General features: G+C 44.3%; 1 protein-coding gene across 3 annotated transcripts in view; it reads right to left on the bottom strand.

Moving 5' to 3' along the window:
* CARMIL1 (capping protein regulator and myosin 1 linker 1) overlaps positions 1-20517 on the bottom strand; it is a 295177-nt gene that overhangs the window by 11965 nt on the left and 262695 nt on the right. For 2 of the 3 annotated variants that reach the window (XM_074987580.1, XM_074987579.1), the window contains exons 32-35: positions 17904-18010; positions 16031-16460; positions 8918-8999; positions 5347-5577 (exon numbers count right to left, since the gene is read on the bottom strand). In XM_074987580.1, the coding sequence (XP_074843681.1) occupies positions 5347-5577; positions 8918-8999; positions 16031-16460; positions 17904-18010 (850 nt within the window). The remainder of the gene's footprint in view (positions 1-5346; positions 5578-8917; positions 9000-16030; positions 16461-17903; positions 18011-20517) is intronic. The other variant, XM_074987581.1, reaches the window with a different exon arrangement.

The raw sequence follows: 20517 nt of genomic DNA on the forward strand, positions 1-20517 counted from the left end.
TATAGCAGCGAGGTGGACTTTTAGCGAGGATAAGGAAAGCCCGCCCCTCTTGAGGTCCAATCAGTATTCTAGTATTATCGGTATAGGAACGTCAAGGGGAGCTAACTGCTTGGCGGAACACCAGGCTGTGAATCGAGTCCATTTCTGCTTGTAAGTCTTCCTGGTGGAGGTCCTTCGGCTACTTTCCAGGACTTGTTGTACTCCCTCCATACGTGTGCTTTCTAAGGAGCTGAGCCATGGATTAGCCATGCTTGTAGGCGCAGGCTCTGAGGGTGTGGGTGCACTACGGACCCCTGAGCCTGTGTGAGTAGGTCCGGAGCCACCGGTAGAGGGAGCGGTGGGCGGTCCAACATGCGCAGAAGCAAGGGAAACCATTGCTGCCGATCCCACATTGGGACTACTAGTATCATGCGAGCTCTCTCCCTTCTGGCTTTCTGCAAGACCTTGTGGATAAGCGCTGTGGGGGGGAACGCGTAAAGTAGGGGGCCCTTCCATGAAATCATGAATGCGTCCCCCAGGACCCCCGCCCCACTCCTGCCCTGGAGCAGTACTGGGGACACTTCTTGTTGTGCTGGGTGGCAAACAGATAGATCTGCAGAAACCCCCATGCATGAAAGATCGGTCGTAGCAGATCGGAGCGGATCTGCCACTCGTGTGTGTGCGCGAAGCGCCTGCTCAGCTGATCTGCTTTCACGTTGTGAGCGCCCGGCAAGTACGAGGCTTTCAACGTTATGTTGTTGGCGATGCACCAGTTCCACAGTCAGACTGCTTCTGCACATAGGGCACGGGATCGGGCTCCTCCTTGTCGATTTATGTAAAACATAGTGGAGGTATTGTCTGTATTGATCCCGACTACTTTGTCATATATGTGGTCTCGAAAATGTTTGCAGGCGTTGAACACTGCTCTGAGCTCCAGTATGTGTATGTGCAGTGTCTGTTCCGCAGGGGACCATAGCCCTTGCGTCACCTTGTCGCTGATGTGCGCTCCCCATCCTATGTGGGAGGCGTCAGTAGTAAGAAAAATAGAAATTTGTGGTTGGTGAAAAGGCACCCCTGCTAGCAGGTTCTTGGGGTTTACCCACCACGCCAGGGATCTGCGCACCTCTGTCGTGGGCGACACCACCCTGTGGACAGTGTGGGATGCCGGTTTGTAGACGCTCGCCAGCCAATGCTGCAGGCTTCGCATGTGCAATCTGGCATTTTGTATCACAAAAGTTGCTGACGCCGTGTGGCCCAGCAGCTGTAAGCACGTTAAGACCGGCACCGTGGGGCTGTATGTGATGACTTGCACCAGCGAACTGATGGCGCGGAAGCGGGCGTCGGGTAGGTACACCCTTGCTGTGATAGAGTTTATGCATGCCCCTATGAACTCTATGTCTTGTGTGGGGTCGGTCTTTGACTTCGCGAGGTTGACGAATAGGCCCAGCGAAGAAAACGTGTCCACTGTGACGCGGATCATGCGTAGGACCTCTGCCTTCGAGGCCCCTTTCAGTAGGCAGTCGTCCAGGTATGGGAATATAAACACCCCGTCTGTGCAGGTAGGCTGACACAACTGCCAGGGTTTTGGTAAAGACTCTGGGGGCCGAGGAGAGGCCGAACGGAAGAACCCTGTACTGGAAGTGTTCCTTGCCGACCATGAAGCGGAGGAAGCGCCTGTGTGCTGGGTGGATCGTTATATGAAAGTAAGCATCTTGTAAGTCCAGGACTGCAAACCAATCTCCATTGTCCAGTGCCGTGAGTATGGAGGCAACTGTAATCATCCGAAAACGTTGCTTGCGTAAGCAGCGGTTGAGGTCCCGAAGATCTAAGATGGGCCTCCAGCCTCCTGTTTTCTTCTCTGTGAGGAAGTAGCGTGAATAAAAACCTTTCCCCTGGAATTGTTCCGACACTCTTTCCACCGCCCCTATGAACATAAGGTGGTCCACCTCCTGCTTGAGCCTCGCCTCGTGGGTAGCGTCCCGGAGGTGAGGCCTGGAAGGAGGCTTCGTCGGTGGGAGCGACTGGAAGGGGATCGCGTAACCCGTGGCTATGATCTCCAGCACCCATTTGTCTGCGGTGATCTTTTGCCATTGGGAGTGAAACGGTCTGAGGCGATGATGGAACATGAGATGAGAGTGGCATTGCGCAATGGTAGTGATAGTGCAGCCCTCGACATGCCTGTCAAACTTGTTGCCTTTGGGCCTGTCCCAAGGGTGTACGGCTTTGTTGAGAACATCGTCTGGGAGTTCTGTACTGTTGCTGTTGTTGTTGTCACCCTTGGTTGTAGCCCCGTTGATACTGTGCACGCTGTGGTTGGTACGGGTAGCGTCTTTGCTGAGGGTAATATTTTTTCTTCCTATATGGAGGAGTATAAATACCCAGGGTTCTGAGTGTAGCTCTCGAGTCCTTACTAGAGTGGAGGACCGAGTCGGTTAAATCTGCAAACAACTTTTGCGTGTCAAAGGGAAGATCCACGATCTTCACCTGTAGGTCCCTCGGGATACCCGATGTCTGGAGCCAAGATTCTCTACGCATGACCACTGCTGTAGCCGTTGAGCGTGCCGCCGTATCTGCCACATCCAGGGCGATCTGGACTCCCGTTCTCGAAGCTGCATAGCCCTCTCGCACAATTGCCTTTAACACCAGCTTCTTATCTTCCGGAAGTGAATCCATGAGAGAAGTAAGCCTGGAGTAATTATCAAAATTATGGTTCGCTGGGTTTGCCGCATAATTTGCCATTCTCAGTAGCAGGGTGGAAGAGGAATACACCTTCCTGCCAAACAGCTCTAGCTTCTTGGCATCTTTATCTGATCCCCCCAATTTGTACTGAGAAGTCTTTGACCTCTGCTGGGATGACTCGACCACCAAAGAATTTGGTTGTGGGTGACTGAAGAGGAACTCCATGCCCTTTGCCGGGACGAAGTACTTCTTATCCGCTCTCTTGTTCATAGGCGGAGCGGAGGCTGGAGTCTGCCATATGGTAGTGACTGACTCCATAACGGCTTCATCCAGCGGGATAGCAATTTTGGATGAAACCGGGGGTCTCAAATTTTTCAGGAGTTTGGTGTTTCTCCTGCACTTCTGCCGTCTGAATGCCTTGCGTGAAAGCCACCCTTTTAAACAGCTCCTGGAACTGTTTGAGGTCATCTGGGGGAGCGACATCCCCGGGAGCCATGGCCTCATCTGGGGAGGATGAGGAGGAACCACTAGGATAAACCTCTCTCGAACTCTCAGGTTCCTGCGGCCGATGATACACCTGCTCGCTGGAGGATTGCGAAGGAAAGTCTCGGGGTTCTAAAATTAACTCCCCTTGAGATAACTGTGTTTCCATCCCCGACTGAGAGTGTCCACGGGGGTATTGGACGGCTGGGGGGGACCTGCCCTGGGCATTGGCCTGGGGTGTCTGTGTCCAGCATGATAAGAACGACCATGGCAGCACGGGCACGGGTCCGGGGATGGAGACCTGGATCACTCTCGGGGTGTGTACCCACGATGTCTGGGAGAGCGAGACCTCCGCGATGACACAGATAGCGGTGACACTGGTTTGTGATAGTATTCCAGGGGATCCAATCCCAGAAAGGGTGAACGTGGCCCAAGCCATGGTGACATTAGTTGGAGGAACGGAGAAGGAGGTTCTGGATAGGCCGGTGGAGACCCAGGCCTTCTGGGCGGCGTGTGTAGCACAGGGGGAGGGCTTGTTGTCAGTAGCAGCGCAGCCCTGTCCGGAGAAGGGCTGCGGTGCCGGGTTTTTGTTCTTGCCTTTCCCTTCCCCTGCGGGGCTGGCACCGCCCCTTCCTGCGCTGGGGATCTCGGCCCCGCTGTCGGCGCCGCGCTCGGCCCGCTCAGCTGCGGTGCCGCGCAGGTAACGTCCTCTGGTGCCTGCAGGCTCCATGCCTGTTGGCCCTGCACCGTTGGTGCTGCAGGGGTCGGTGCCACCTGCGGTGGTGCCGCCGGTTCTGGCGCTTGCCTGGCCGACGCTCTAGGCGCCGCGCGTGCCGGCTGTTTTGTAACCGGAGGCTCAGCCTCTGCCATGTGCGCTGCCGCTTGCCTGAGTATGTGGCTGGGGGCTGTGTGCTCTGCCTGTCCTGCTCGCTGAAACCGCCGGCAAGGATCGAGCTGGGGAGAGTTTCCTCCGTTTCTGCACCGAGGGGGTCAAAGAAGCTGCCTTCCTCTTGTGGAACTCAGAGGGCCCTTCTGGTTGAGGCCTCTGCAGCAAGTCCAGCTGGAGGGCCTTGTCAAACAAGAGCATTTTAAGACGCATTTCTCTGTCTTTCCTGCCCTGGCTGTGAGCTTAGCACAGTGGGAACACTTCTGGGTAACGTGTGATTCCCCCAGGCATCGGATACATTCACTGTGCCCATTGGAGGCTGGCATAGCTTCACGGCAAGACTCACACTTTTTAAAACCTGAAGAGGCCATCACGGTGAGTCTTTTACTGTTAAATAGGGTAGTTAGCACTTAATCCGTGCCTGTTTACTCAAATCGCGGACACCGGCCTGCAGGGCAGCGGGCGGCCTACTGGCCTTACGTCCACTCTTCTTCTCCACTCCTCTCTCTCTTTTTATTATATACTTTTTATATACATATTTTTTTGATATTCTCTTTGTCCTCTTTTTTTTTTTTTTTTTTTTTTTTAAACAGGAAAAAACCAACAATTTACACGTAGAAACACTATCTAATCTGACTCTGGACGTAGCCTGAGCGGATTCCGTCTGCAGCCGATGGCGGCTGAGAAGGAACTGGCAGGGACCGGATCGCGCACGTGGCCGGGGGTGCGCAGGGGAGCAGCGCGCGCTGGCGCATGAGCGATCCAGGAGAAACTGCTGGAAGATTTCTGATCTGCGGCACCGGGCGAGCCTGACACCTATTGTGGAGCACCCACAGGGACACTTGATGAAGAATATCTGTTAGTCTACAAGGTGCTACAGGACTTCTTGTTTTAGTACAGCAGAAGTTTACATACAATGTATGAGGTGATAGCTAATTTGTCAAAAGGTTGAAACACTTTGACAGAAGCAGGGGTTTGATGTTGAAAAGAAAATACAAAGGTAGTCAATGCCTACTCATCCCAAAGCAGAGTCTCTTAATATTTTTATAAAAAGTTAATAATTAGCATAAAAGAGCTCTGTGACTTTCTGTAATCTGTCATTATTTCTTCTCAGAATTTATCAATTACTGTTCTAGTAATTAAAAAACAAAGATTAGAAAGGAAAAAAAGCAATTTAAGAGCAAATAATAGAAACATCTCTCTTCAGATTTCAATTTCTCTTTAGGATTTAGTTATCAGCATTTCCTTGATAGGTCACATGCAAATCCTGTTCATACACTTTCTTTCAATGGGACCAATCAGCCTGAACAGCTCCTCACCATTCCGAGAGGCAGAGCGTGGCTTCTGTGGAACTGTGGGACGTCCCGTTGGGCTGGGTTTTGACTGCAGTGGGGGTTTGGGACTTGTGGGCGTATTGGAAGAACATCTAGCCCTTGCACCAGCTTCAGCTTTTGGTTCGGTTTTGGGATTTTTTTCTGATGATGCCAGAACAGAGTCACCTTTACTCAAGGCAAAACGATTCTCTGGGAGAGCCTGGTGAAGTTTAGGCACTAAAATAATAATAATAATAATAATAATAATAAACACCACCACAAATAGAATGTCCTATATAAAGCATACTGTGTAGCTACACCTCCAAGGCAAAGCTCACCATTGGCAGCAATGTGCACACATTAAAGACAGTGATGGGAGAACTCTCAGGACCTGGAGTTCAGCAGGGCTTCAATGAGCAACCAGCAACGTGTTTGTCAGGCTGTACAACTCACTCAGGAGTAGCCCCTGGTGGCATCACCCCTGGGTATACTGGGGAGGTGGCCAGCGAGCCCCACTCTTCCTCCATTGTTTGCGTGAGTAGATGACATGGATTGCTTCCCTGCTCCACTTTCTTATCCAAAGATTTCCTCCTTTCAGTCCTGTCCTATGGCATCTCTCATTCCTCTCTTGCAGCTATCAAATCTTTTCAGTCTCTTTCCCACTCCTCTGGTCCCTTTCTTACTCTCTTGGATTTCTCTGCCTCTCTTCCCCTCTTTTCTTTTGCCCTAATGGTGGAAAAACCTGTGGATCAATGCAGGCGGAGGGGGACTGGAAAGAGAGGGAGGAGGTGACTACTACCTCTTTCCAGGACTCCAGCAGTGACATACGGAGGTGGGATTTCAGCAGAGGACCATTGCACACCAGAAGAGGAGCAGCAGAACAGGCAGTCTCTGGCTGTCCAGCATCATTAAGTATAGAGCTTCCAGGGGCCAAGGCTGGAAATCGCAGCCTGGTTCCCCTGCCCCCCTTACAAAGACTAACAGCTGAATCCAGGACACAGGAAGGAAATCCTCACCTGATGTGCAAGTTGCTGGTTTTTGTTTTTAATTCTTTTAGATCAGATCTGAAATCCATTAGCCGTGGCAACCCTATTTATATGACTCTAATTTATTTAGTAACTCTGCATACAGAATACACAGTTGCACATTTATTAGCAAGCTTGCCAGCATGATATTTTTACCAAGCAAAGACTGAATGTATTTGCACACAGATGTCACTTGCTTCCCATGACTTAACGCTAATACTGATAGAGCCAGCTGTGCAAGCTGGCATAAAAAGCGTGCTGGACACTAGACTGCAAATAAGCAAACTGCCCACCCTAATTTCCTTCCTGCCTCCAAACCCTGGGAGGACTCCAGGAGGATTATATGCACATGCATGTGCAATCCATTTTAGGATTTGGATGTACTGGGTGACAGCATTCTTCAGTTTTAATGATTTACCATTTCTATGCTTGGGATGGACATAATTCTAGTTTCACCTACGTTTAGGTTGCTTTGGCTTTCTGACAAGGCAAAACATGTGCCCACAGACGCTGACTCGGCCTAGCTATGCCAGCTCAGAAAACCTACTTGTTACAGTAATGCTGAGCACAGGAATTCCAAGTGCGATGGGTGGGGAGGAAGAATGTTGATACAGTTAGCTGAAGGCCAATATCCAAAATGTTTTTCCAGCTTACGTAGTTGTTTTTCAGCCCTGTTGGATCTGAGTTGTGGGCGAATTGAGAAAACTGTGGTGCACACATGTCTGTGCGACAGATCTTTGCACTGTAAGCAAAACAGCGGACGGCTTTCCACATTTTTATCCACCACACTTGTAGGTGTGTTTGAGAGAGAAAGGGAGAGGCTGGTTAACATTTAGCAGTTTCTTACATGAACTAAGAGAGGAAAACACTCTGTCTGTTATACACTGCCTACTGTTTTCTCAGTAACAGCCAGCAAGTCTCCTTTAACTCCATTACTTGCCTTTCTAACCTCAGGCCTGTGAATATTATTAGAACACAGTAAGTTGATATAAATTAACCAAAACAATAACACATTATAACCACAACAGGAGCAGCCTGAGACAGTTCCTTGCAGCGCTGAAAGGGGACCAGACACTTAGAAGCAGGAAGGGCCCACACTGATGGGGGGGAGGGGAAATATGTCATTTACAGGAGTGAGCAACCAGGAAAAATGGAGATCAGCCACCCGTTAGCACTTAGAGTGCCCTCCTTCATGGTCCTCTAACCTCAGCTCTGTTTCTTTCATCAGAATGCAGATAGCAAAAAAGGTTCTTCTTCCATAGATGACAGTGATTTAAAAGCATTGATTCCTGGGGCTCTCTTGTACAATTTCTCTCTACACTAACATCTAAACCACATTTAGGAATGGTTTGGAAACCATAAACTGGTTTCTAGCATGACAGCTCAGCTCAGTCCATGTTGTTCTGAACATGGCTTGTGAACACTTTTCACACATTTGGCAACACTGTATTTTATACTCCTGAAATTCCCAGCTTCACCATCCAAAAGTTAGAACGGGATTCCTTAAGATACACAGGGACATCTTCTACCTTGGTTATAGCCCCATTAGTAGACTATTCATATCACCTGAAATGCTACCAAAAATGGCAGCAGCTGGTACCCGTTTTTAACAATCTCAGCAAAAAGTTCACCAACTCTAGCATAGAAATCCTCGTCGACCAAGGTGACCAGGCACATCTCAGGCATGGTGACAGAGCATCCCTGAGCTGCTCCTCACTGAGAGGGATCTGCTCAGTGGATTAAGCACTTTGGTTGCATGACTATCAAGCCAGCACCCTTTTTGTGAGCACTCTAAACCAATGGCTCTCAACCAAGGGTATGCAGAGGTCTTCCAAGGGGATACATTAACTCCTCTAGATCAGGGTTTCTCAGTCTGGAAGTCATGAGTCCCACAGGGGTGTGGCAGGATGGTTTTAGTGGGGTTGGCTCGTGCAGGGTTTGTGTTAGGGGATTTCAAGCGAGTCACATGTCCAGATCCTAATGCCACAGGGGCTGCCCTGAGGCTAAGTTACATGTTTGAGCCCGGAGTAGCAGGGCTCAAGCTTCTGATTCCTGAAACGGGTACAAGAATCCAGAAAGGTTGACAGTCACTGGTATAAACTCTGTAACATGAACTCCTGTTTGTATTTGGCCTTGTTTATGACAGGAGCAAACTGATTTAGTGCCCCCTTCTGTCTCTATGCACATTGCACTTGTTGCCTCCTGCTCTTCAGTTACACCTTTGCTGCTGCTGCTGTTACAACTAACGGCTGTTTAGAGGGCCTGGGGAAACACACATACGGAGTTCTCACCCCATGCCCACAGAGCACTGTATGAGTGAAAGAACTGGCTAACAGCCCCCCACTGAAACTGACGATATGCAAAGTGCTGTCCAAGGCAGAAAGTAAACTAGCTTTCTTCTCTAATCCCTTTTCAGCTATACCAATCTGAATGGGTTGCTTATTAACTAGTAGGCACACAACATGCAGCTGGACATGCAATTTCAGGCTGAGTGCTCACTTTATTGGCAGTACAGGAAGCTCTGTAAGCAAGGAGACTCAAACAAACTGTACCTGTACCACTGCTATCCAGCCGTTCAGCGCTCACGGAGGTGTCGTGAGAGCTCTCTCTGGGAGCCACTTCATTTCCTAGTCTCTAAAAAAGAAAAAGAGGATCCCTCAAAATTATTACCTACACATCACAAAATGCAGTGGTTCGTTACATAGGAGCTCATATCCAGAAGTTAAAAATTGCATACTGGAGCTCCAGTAATTATGCCTGGACTTGGTTTTATGTTTCTGGTTTCAGTCTTGGAAATTTCATATGTGGGAGGGAGACCACAGCAATTTTGGTTACCAGTGAGGCTATAGGGCTGGCAGAGGCATGACGACATGCTCACATAGTGACAAACCTGCCATGGAATAATGAGAGCTGGACTCAAACAGTCCAGTTAAAAACTGTTCTTTTCCACTCAAGATGACCACTCTTATTATTGGAGTTCAGTGAAATAAACATTTTTTTTTTAAATTTGATTCTTAGGAACTGCTGGGTGCCCAAAATCTTTAAAATATCAGACATGATATAAATATGAGGTATCTTATTTAGGTACCAAAATATGGATCAAAATTTCAAGCATAATATTTGGAAATCTTAACCATGCCATGATGTCTTTGCTGCCAGGGATAAAACACCTGTAAGAGTTGTAAATTATTTGACCCATATTATTGTCTAGAGGCCAAGTGCACCAGGAATGTGTGTGTATCCCTCTTAGAGAGAATCCTGGTTATACAATGGCACAAGAATTGATCTCTGGAATTATTCTTTTCAGTATCCTGCTCACTCATATGTATAAAGAGACCAGGAGAACAGTTCAGACCACACAAGTTACCCTGCAAACCAGCACCAAATAGGAAGGTCAGTGTGCAGAAGGCTAGGCATAAAGTGTGAATCTTAAATTAAAAACTAAAATACATTTTACAGGCACCTTGGTTTAAATTTGCCATTTGAAGACAGATATCAAACTCTGAAAAACAAACAAACTCTTTGCTTTGTTATTCCTATTTTCCAGCATTATAAAACTACCACGTTCGTGACACACTATTGCCATCAGGACACCAGTGTGCTGTGACTGGCACTGTGATGTTACCCTGTCTTTACATTAGCACCCACAGGTTCCAACCAGAAACTGTGCAAATTAGGCTGGATATAAATCAATGATTTAAAAAAACCCACTTTTTTATATTATAAAAATTAATAAAATGGTAAATTTCTTGTTTAAAAATAACAGTTACACAGTTATGTCTCGTCACAAACATGCCACACACTCTTACTAAACGGATGAGGCTTACTGGTTATAATTATTATAATTAACTGGGAGGGACTGGAACTGCTCCCCCTCAGCTCGGCAAGGGGTTGTTTTAGCCCCATGTGGCCATTGCTGGTGGGGAGTGCTCCAGTGTGCCCCAGGTGGAGGAGCAGCCCAAGTTGCTGGTGCACCGTGGATGGGGGTGGTCCAGCCTGGCCAGGGCAGCTGTGGCCCTGACATGCTACAGGTGGGGTGGGGGTACACTGGGGGGGATTCTACATTCCTAACACTTACAGACTCAGGAAAATGAATAAATGGCTCTAGTCTGTCCAGCCCAATTACTTGCTCTCGCTTTTTCAAAATTTTGGGCTTTCAGTTTCTATTTCTCAGAAGACTAAAGTAACATGTATGAAGATGAACGCAAGCTGGAGAGGATTGTTCTTGTCCCGTGCTTCGGCAGTGGTGGACCTTGCCCAAACTTGGCAGAGGAGCTGATTATAGGAAAATGGAGGAAGCACTGAAAGTAACAGCGAGGTGGACAAGTAAGAAAAAGGGAAGACATCATTCAGCAAAGACACACAGCTTCTTATATTTCCCCCACACTTTTGCCACAGAAAAAATGTCATGACTCTGGGCATAAGAGACCCGCCCCCCGTCACCTAGGAATAGCTTGAAGAAATTGTTTCCCCGGGGAAAAAAGGAAAATGTGTCAAGGGTAAGCAGTGCCAGTCAATGATGCAGGGGTCTACTTTCAAGAATGAAACATCATAAGGAAAACTGCATTTTATAAGAAAATGATGTAGATGAAGATGTGGCTACGCCTGAGGAGATCAACTGGTTAGTAACTTAAATAATTCACTTTACAAAGCATCATTCTTCAAGACTCTCTGACTTTTAGTATAAGTGGGAATTTCCTTGACAAATCACAATCTGTATGCCATCTTGGATGTTGGAAGAAGAAAAGTTTCGTCTACCTAATCCTTGTTTTTTTAACTAATTAACTAGGTTATACAAGTATACAGTTCAGAAAGCTGCAGTAAGAGAGTAAGCTTGCCAGTTGCCACTATAATTTTTTAAATTTTATGTTATATAATACGCACCTCTTCTTTTGGAACACCACAGCCACAGACCATAACTCAGCTTTTCCAAAGGAACTCCATGCTGTACTTGCTTTCTTAAAAACCAGAAGTGCCAGGGAGTTCAGTGATGTTTACTCCCAAAGTAAATGCACTCTAAGCACAATCTGAGCTTTTCTGATAACTTGATTTAAATTAAAAAAATTGTGGTGATTCAAATATGTCACCTTGATTTACATCACTCCACCTTGTAAAGCAGCATAATTCCTTACTGAGGATAAGATGTGCTGTTACAGCTGCATCCACAATAGGGGTTTTACACTGCAAATATGTCAGTAGAAATTCACTCCCCTAGCAGGCCTAACCATGGACAGGTTCTATGTGCATAGTCCCATATAAACTTAATTATCGTTAAAAAGAAAAGAAAAGAAAAGAAAAGAAAAAAAGAAAGTGAAAACTCACTGATGAAGGAATGTTGTACTTTATACCACTATACAAAAGGTCTAGGTTCATTTTCTATTGTTAGTTCTCCTCGTGGTCTATTTTGGTTACATTTGCCCCCACACTACATTCTTCTTCTGTAAACACACCCAAAATGTCAGTTAGTCTCTTTCTGTTTTTTTAAAGGTAAAAACCCCTCACATTTTCAAGAAAATTTTCTTAATGTAGGCAAAGTTAGTGGGTGCTCAAGAATATAATTTTCTATTTTAACCATAGATCGTGAATTTTCATTTATACCTACAAAAATAATCACTTTCTTCGCAAGTATTGAGGAAGTAAAAATTTTGTGCATAGCTGTGTACTAGACTGTGTTTTACCCTTTAGACTGATGTTTTTGAGTTTAAAGAAATCTTCTTATGTCTTGAAATAATACACAGAAGCATTAATCTAACCAAAACAAAGGCAAATATGCCCAAGTCATCATTTCAGTGTGTTGATGCTCTCATTGTTTTTCCCTGTTTCTGTAGCAATGGCACCCCCTGACAGTGTACTTTAAGACAACATAGTCTTTCCAATGCTGTATCAGGTGCATGTGTGCAAAGAGAATGCATTAAGCTGATGAAATCAGCAGTGTCTGTCACTGGCCTATGAGGAAGAGCGAACAAATACAGCAAGTGTCATTTGTACCAGAGCTATGTTAGTCTTGCTGCAATCTAGGTTTGTCTATGACTCAATAACTGAATGTGTCACATATAAAATGGCTATTGTGCTGCACACACACAAATATGAATGTAGCACCATTAAAAAAAGAAAAGGCAGAACAGGAGAATGCAACATCTGCACCTCAGATTGCAGAAAGTCTAATGAAAGCCTTGATAAACAACCAGTGCTGTTAAGGAGCTTGGCAGCCTGTGTATCTTGCTAAAGATATTTAAATATTCAGTTCTGCAAACACTAGATGGAGCTAAAAGATCTTTATGTCTGGAGAGAAAAAAATGGGAAAAAACAAAGATTCTGACTCATTTATCTTGTGGCATTAATGCCAATTCACACATCAAATTCACAGCAAAAGAAAACTAAAAAGCATTTACCATCTTTTCATCTACTATGCACCTGCGCATCATTCGTAACTTTAATAAGACTGTAGAAAGTCATGAATGAAATAGTAAATTCCTTATGGCTTTGTTTTTACTCAGGATAGATCTGAATTTAAACAACCATCTGTAGCTTTAAGAACAATTTAATTCACTAACATCAGAATCCTGATAAATCTGAAAACTTTAAGTGAATTAGTGATACATTTCTATTCATAGCTGAAATTATGTAAAATGGAATTCTCCCAAAGCAAAACAGATTAAGATCTCCTGAATTACTCAGTGTACTCATCATTTGATCAAAATGAAAACAAAGCCATTATATATTTCAACCCTGAACAATGTACATGAACTTTAACCTGCTGAGCATTAGCTATTCCTTTCGTGTGCAACGCAGTACAAAAAGTTATGATTAATCTTAAAGATAAACAAATTACTTTTTTGTACAAAAATCCTGTTTCAATTCACTTTTCTGACCACCACTTTAAAAAAGAACAAGGAAAAAAAACCCCATATTGCCAGGTGACAAGTAGCCCTACAGGTTATGTCAACCCTGTAATTAGACACCTAATGGAAGTGCCTGCACAGGACTCATGTTAAGGAGCTATTTAAATGCACACTATAGACTTGTTCAAGCTCTTTGGCTGGAGCCTGGGCTTTAGGATCCTGTGAGGAGGGAATGTCCCAGGGCCCCTCAAAGTTTACACTACGAAGAAACTGCAGCCCAACCTCTGGAAGTTCTAGTCAGCTGACACAGGTGTGTCACTGGATTTTATCTGTAGTGTAGACATACAAAACATAACCCTAGCTTTTACAAAACTCTAAGACCAACAAAAAAAGGTTTCATGTGAGGAAAATTGCAATGCAACTACAGGATTTACATCACTGGGCAAGGGAATGGAAGCTAGAAATGAAATACAAACAAAAGAGAACCAGAATAGTCTATTTTCTTTGCCAAGGTGAAAGAAATACGAAGAGTAAAGAAGAGTCATTGTTAAAAAGTAAATTAAAATGTTAGTCCAAAAAGCGACAGGCCCATAGTCAGGAATTTCTGTGGCAGGGTGTGCTTTTTTTGTAAATGTGGACTGCATTTTTTTTTTTTTTTTTTACACATAAAGGAGTTCAATACACTCACCAATGAATGTGCATAAGAGAGGTTAATGAAAAATCTGAGTGGCAACGGTGAGTGGTAAAATGATTTTGCTATAACATGCCAAAAATTCATACAGTAATAAAGGTTTTATAGAAATCTGTAGGCAGGGAGCTGGCCAAGGAACTACAGCTCCCGGAGTGCCTTGGATTCCTCTATCATGCCCTGCAGGCTCCCCTCTGTACAGCACAGCAGGGAGGAAAGGAGAGAAACTGGACATGGGAAGGGAGGTGCATTCACACCCTTTGCACACACACCCTATACACCAGCATGGGTGATGACCCTTTTGTCCAGTTTTTCAACCAATGTTGTCTGTGCTAACCCACTGAAGTGAGAAGTGCTTGTACCTAACAATGTTTCAAAAAACTACAACATACTGGTATTCTGGCTCTCTAATCTTTACATTTAAAAACACTGAAACAAGGCTTCTGCTTTAAACAGCACCAAGCAGGCTGATGAATTGAACAATGAATCAGGATGGCAGAATCTGGCCTCAGATGGGATAGGAAATTTCTGTTCCCCGTCCCTAAGATTTTTAACTTATGTTTCCCTTTAATAGCCATTGGCTATCAATGCTGCAGGAATGCCTACAAATTAATGCAGAATGCCTTCATCTGACAAGAGGGTTCCACGTACTGTAGTTTAAATGCTAAGGAGAAAGGCAGCTTTAAAACTATTGCACTCAGTGAAAAAAAACAGGTTTACAGGTGCCACACTTATAAAGAAGTTTACGTATTTAGTTATACAAAGACATTGAACAGTACTGAGAGTAGGGTTCTTTGTTCAATTCAATAAATGCTCAACAAAAAAAGAGCTGAAATGCATATTGAAAAATATCCCATTTGCATATGAGGTAGTTTTAGGGGAGCTGATGGCCTCCATGGACCTTTGGGCAAGATGTGGATGAGCATGGCTCCACTCTCCCGGAAGGGCATGTACCCCTGAGCGGAAGGGGCAGGGCTGGGGGCAATCAGTTCTTGGCATCCTTCCCCCTGGCCTCAGAGCCAGATGGAGCATGTGGCACTGAACTCTGATGGCAATGTAAAGGGCCTGGGACTCCAGCAGCTGCAGCAGCCGGGAGCTATGTTCCCCTTTGAATTGCTGGGCCCTGAGGAAACTGCCCCCTTTGTCTCCCCCAGTCGGTGGGTCTGGGTGGTTTCCATGATTGTATGTATTTCAAGGGCATCAGGAAAGAATAGGAATTACAGAAGAATCTGTAATAAGACTAAAGGAAAAGAAAATTGAAACAGAGTATCAGCAAACATTGTGTGGGAGAATAATTCTCTCTTTCAGACAGAGTAATTTATTTATAGTACAGTAAGGGCTCAACACTCACAAGGTTCTGTGTTCAGAACCCTTGTGAATGTTGATTTTCGTGAATACGGGGGAGAGAGGGCATGGCTCAAAGACCTGGGGAAGTGGCAGCCGCCAGCACTCCTGGCCCCAGGGAAGCAGTGGCCGCCAGTGCTCCCCACTGGAGCCCTGGGGAAGCGATGGCTTTGGGTGCTCCTGCCCCGGAGCCCTGGAAAGCAGCAGCTGCCTGCACTCCCTGCCCTGGTACCTGGGAGGCGGCAGCCGCTGGCGCTCCCCGCCGGAGCCCGGGAAGTGGCGGCCTCAAGCAGCTGCTTGCGGATAACTGAATTCACGAACATTTAGTTCGTGAATGTGGGGATCTTACAGCACTGTACAAACGGTGGAAGACCCAGTTCTTAATAAACCCATTCCCCAAAACAGAGGGGGCTGAACCATTTACCAACCTGGTTAACGCAAACTCAGTCTTGAGTGTATGAAACAACCCTAAGGAGGCAGGGGATAGCAATTAGTTGATCTTTCCTAGCTTTAATTCTGAGATACAGATTTCATTTGTGTGCCAGGTAGTCACCCATCCTCTATAACATTTAAAACCTAAAGCAGAACTCTCTGTAAGTGTGAAAGCTTATCTTTCTCACAAACAGAAACTGGTTCAATAAAAGTTATAACCTCACCCACATTGCCTGGCTAAATTAACATAGCTGATACGTTAAATATTAGCCTCTTACCCATGCGTGTTTTCATGAGGCTCAGTTCTTTTCTACTTCATCAACTAGAGTCACCACAAATCAAATATAAGATGCCCTCACCTTCTGCGAAGAAGCTGCTCTTCTTTCCTGCTTGGCTTTCATTTCAGCTAGGAGTCCACCGCCCATCACTTGCACCCCATACCTACGCCCACCCTGTGGGCTGCCTTTGTTGTCACCCTTCTCAGCTCTTCCACCATCCTCTGGCTGAATCTCCTCTAGAGAGTCTGGTGTTTTTAGTTCCTCAGCTCGCTCTGTGCTGCCGTTCTGTTCAGCTGATTTCTGCTCCTTCTTAGTAGTGTCCACAGCTGGGCTTTTGACAGCACCCTTGGGTGACAAGGGCTCTTCTGCCACCACTACAGTCTGAGGACGTTCAGATTTGGATCGAGGTTTGATTAAGTTGAGAAACCCACTTTTCCGAGAATCTCTTTTTTTTCTTTCATCAACCACTTCACTGGATTCATTGGTGTCTGAACGTTTCACTGATGATCTCCTAAAAAACAGACACATTTTCATATATTCTCTGTGTTTTCCTGGAAAAATACCTGTTTTTTATCATTCCAAATGATTTCTCGTAGGCAAAGCAAACTGTCTGCATCATCAGTCAGGTGCTCTGTGTCCAATTATTATCCAAGGCCTATGAATTAGAGATTAGTACGATTGATGCTATCGGACAAACTCCATTAAATTCACTAAGAACTGTAAGGCTAGCATTACTCATAATACCAGAGAGGCAGGCAGCCACCAAAGGCACATATTTCGTTTACTTCTTTTCAGGGTACCTTGGACCTCACAACTCCTACTCTTGAACTGCAAGATGCATCAGGGTGTTTCTAATTCAGTCATTCCCCAAGCATAAGTCCAATATGTCTGCTCTTTTAAGGGTATCACCCCCTGGAGTAGCTTGTATCTACTGTATCAGGATCCAGATACTGGACAAAACACAGCCCTTGGGGGAGCTGCTCCTTCTGAAATTCCAAAACTCTGCACAAACCATCAACGTAGTTCTGATCAGTCATGTACCCAATCCACAGCTTTTCAGGGAATATGGTACTTTGGGTGGCAACATGTGCCCTATCTAATACTTGCCCTGAAAACTGGTAAAATACTGATAAAGTTGCTGGTCTTCATAAAATGAAATTATTGGTAACCCATGAAAAAATTAAAGATACAAATAATTTGTACAAAAATCCCATTATTACTGAATATAGCACTTCCTTTCCCTCTCTCCTCCACCTATTGAACATTTACTCTTTAAGTAAATAATATGTTTTACTTTTATTTACTCAGTGTCAAGTATCACAAAGAACAGGCCATTTTAGGTAGTCATGAGCTACCTCTTTTGTACATTCATACTAAAAGAAATCAGAACATCTCACTGTTGTTTCTATAACACATACCTCTAGTTTACATCCCTATTGGTTGGGTTTCTTGCAGTGTGAGATGTAGAAAGCAGACCTTTCAGACTGAGTCATACATATAAACACAGAGCATTGCAATTTTGTAAAGCAAGTGTTTGATTTATTTTTATCCATAAGCATAAATTTCATATCAATAATGGAAGACACCAGGCTTAAATCAACTCACATTAAAGATACAGGGCCTGAGCCAGTGTAAAATGGTATAGGTCCAGTGATGCCATAACAAGTGACATCATTTAAAGCTATGAAGAAGTCAGGGGAGCTATGCTAATATATCTCAGCTGATAATCTGGTTCATTGTGTATATGAAAAGCAATTTATTTCAAAGTGAGCTTTTCAAAGTCAGAGGAATCAAAGTTATTGGTACATTGGACTTTATTTTAAAAGGCTGGAGATCTGAACATTAGAAAAAGAAGTCAAATACGGTATGTTAACCATGAATATATTTCATCCTCATAAATGATCAGTATGAACAAATGGGTTTTACTTTGACTCATTAGAGGCTCTGCACTTACTTTGAATCCATTTTTGTCACTTTCTTGGTAAAAAATTCATCAACACCTTCATCCACTCTACCCATGAGGCCATTCTGTTCTCCTTCTTGAGGTGTTGCCCCACACACCTGAAAAAACAAACACTCTCTTCTACATTACAATCTCAATGTAATGTTGCTAGTTATTCTGGCAACAACATCATTAAAGCTGAATGCCTGCTGCCACATATTATTCAGACAACACTTTTCCTGACTCTTTATTTCCTTGGGTTCAGGCATAAAGGATTAGTCATAACTTAAGCAACACAGCATGGCAGTAAGAACTCTCACTGAAAATAAGTAGTTATAAATCCAAAAGGAATGAAAAAGGGAGGATGTTTGGTTAAAAAGATTAACTAAAAAGATAATGAGTCGCAGAGGGGTAGCCATGTTAGTCTGTAGCTTCAGGAACAACAAGTAGTCCTGCACCACCTTAAAGTAACATATTTATTAGGTCATAAGCTTTTGTAGGTAAGACCCACTTCTTCAGATAATTTAAATCTAAAGTGGATTTTACCCACAAAAGCTCATGACCTGATTAATGAGTTAGTCTTTAAGGTGCTACAGGACTGCTTGTTACTAATAAGATAAAGATAAGCTTCTAAAAAGATGACCTCTGATCAACAGGGGTGATTGAAAAGAGAGTCTGTCTTGATATGAACCAACATAGCCCTTGCCAATTCAAACACACCAGAGGTAAAGCCTTTGAGAATCCAAGTGCAATGGGGGAAAAAAATCTGTTGGCAGCAAGAAGGAAGGAACTCTAGTGTGCTGCCTATGCCTCTAACAGATTGCCTCTGTGGCTTTGGGCAAGGCACTTTGTGCCAAAACTTCTGAAATGGGTGCCACATTTAGGTGGCTGACGTTAGGTACCCAGCACTGACCTTCATTGAGTGCTGAAGTCTAATGCCTCTTTGTGCTCTGAAAAGTACATCTTAAAGCTAAAGACCAAAGGGAGAGATTATCACACCCAGGTGACCATCTCACCGGAATACTATATAGATCAGTCTGTATGGCACTCAGAATACAAAACACACTAAATATTATGAGAAGGATTCTCTCCCTCGCCTTACCTCCGTCTGCCACTTTTCCATAATGATTCACAAATAATAATTTTCGCAGCTCCATACCCAGAAAAGAGAAATTTTCCCCAATTTAGACACTGTATAAAGCATCATTAAGTGGCTCTACAGAGGACCCTTCAGCAGCCCCAGAATAAGGCGTTTTGGAAATCAGAGCAGTCATCACTGTGCTATTTTAAAAAGGATGTTTCCCTTAATTTAAAAAAGCACAATCTTTTTAAAAGGAAATGATGCAACATTACCAAAAGGACTTCTGTTTCCAAATGAGGAATACAATGCTGCAACAGAGGTAAATAAGTGCTCTAGTTACTGTCTTTGTAATCTAACAAGATGAAAAATAAATTCATTGCATGTCTTAGAAACGAAGGAGCCAGAGAGGTTCATGTGTGTCAATACAATAGTTCGTATTCAGGCTACTGTCTTATCTGCCTTAATAAGGGACAGTTTGATATTAATAGCCATTGTTCTCCCATACCTGTAAGAGGAGAATCTGACCAGGCTCCTCAGAAGTACAGCACTAAACCTGGATCTCAGTTGCACAGGAACTAAGGTGGCTTTAGGCCACCTTTTATATTTTGCAGATTTGGGGATCGGCGTAGCCCCTGATAAAATTTAGACATGCTAGGGAGACACCATCTAAGCTGCATGTCCTCACGCTGCCTTACAGCTGATGCCAAGAACGGTTCTTTTTACGAGGAGAACTTGTCTAACTGAAAGCATCAGAACAACACAATCCTGACATCTGGTTTTGGTCAACATCAATATTGTCTCTTTATGTAATTAGGTACCTCTTTAGTTAGAAAACAAACAAACTGGGTATTGATTTCAACAGAATTCAGAATCCATTTAATGCTGGCACTGAAACTCTCTAGAGAAGAAATATTTAATCATCAAAGACAAGAGCAGTTCTGAAGGAGGCAGGAATGTGGAAAAAAAAAGCTAAATTCCACTGAATACTGTGACTGGATCACTAAAAATGTACAGGCCACAGGGGTAAATCACCGTCGAAATAACCAAGACGCAGAACATTCTTACAGATGCATACTGTAATGTCAGTTATTTGGTACTGGGATAATAAACTGATTTCTGCATATTATATACTTTACTCATCTAATGCTGAAAAAATTATGACCAATACGTAAAACATATTCAGAAGTGAAAGTGGTCTTAACATGAAATTAAGTGACCCTGTTTTGTTTCTGTATGTTGTAAGAAAGTGGTTTGAAAGGAAAAAATTTAAAAAATAAACAAGGATTTCTTTTTAAAACATTCAGGTTCTCTCTTTATGGAAAAATCAGTGGGATATGACCTCACAGCAGACTGAATGCCGAGCAACTGAGGGGGGAATACATTCTGACTCAGTCTACTTAAAGCCTGTCAGCTTGCTTTTTGTGAAAACCTATGATTACAATGCCTCAGAACATCTTGGGAGAAGAGAGGTTTTTGTTAAAAATTAAGCATCCTCACCCTTTCAATTAAGGGGGAAAGACTGCATACACAAATAAGGCTTCATAT

Source organism: Carettochelys insculpta, chromosome 2 (assembly GCF_033958435.1).
Source record: "Carettochelys insculpta isolate YL-2023 chromosome 2, ASM3395843v1, whole genome shotgun sequence".
NCBI lineage: Eukaryota > Metazoa > Chordata > Testudines > Carettochelyidae > Carettochelys > Carettochelys insculpta.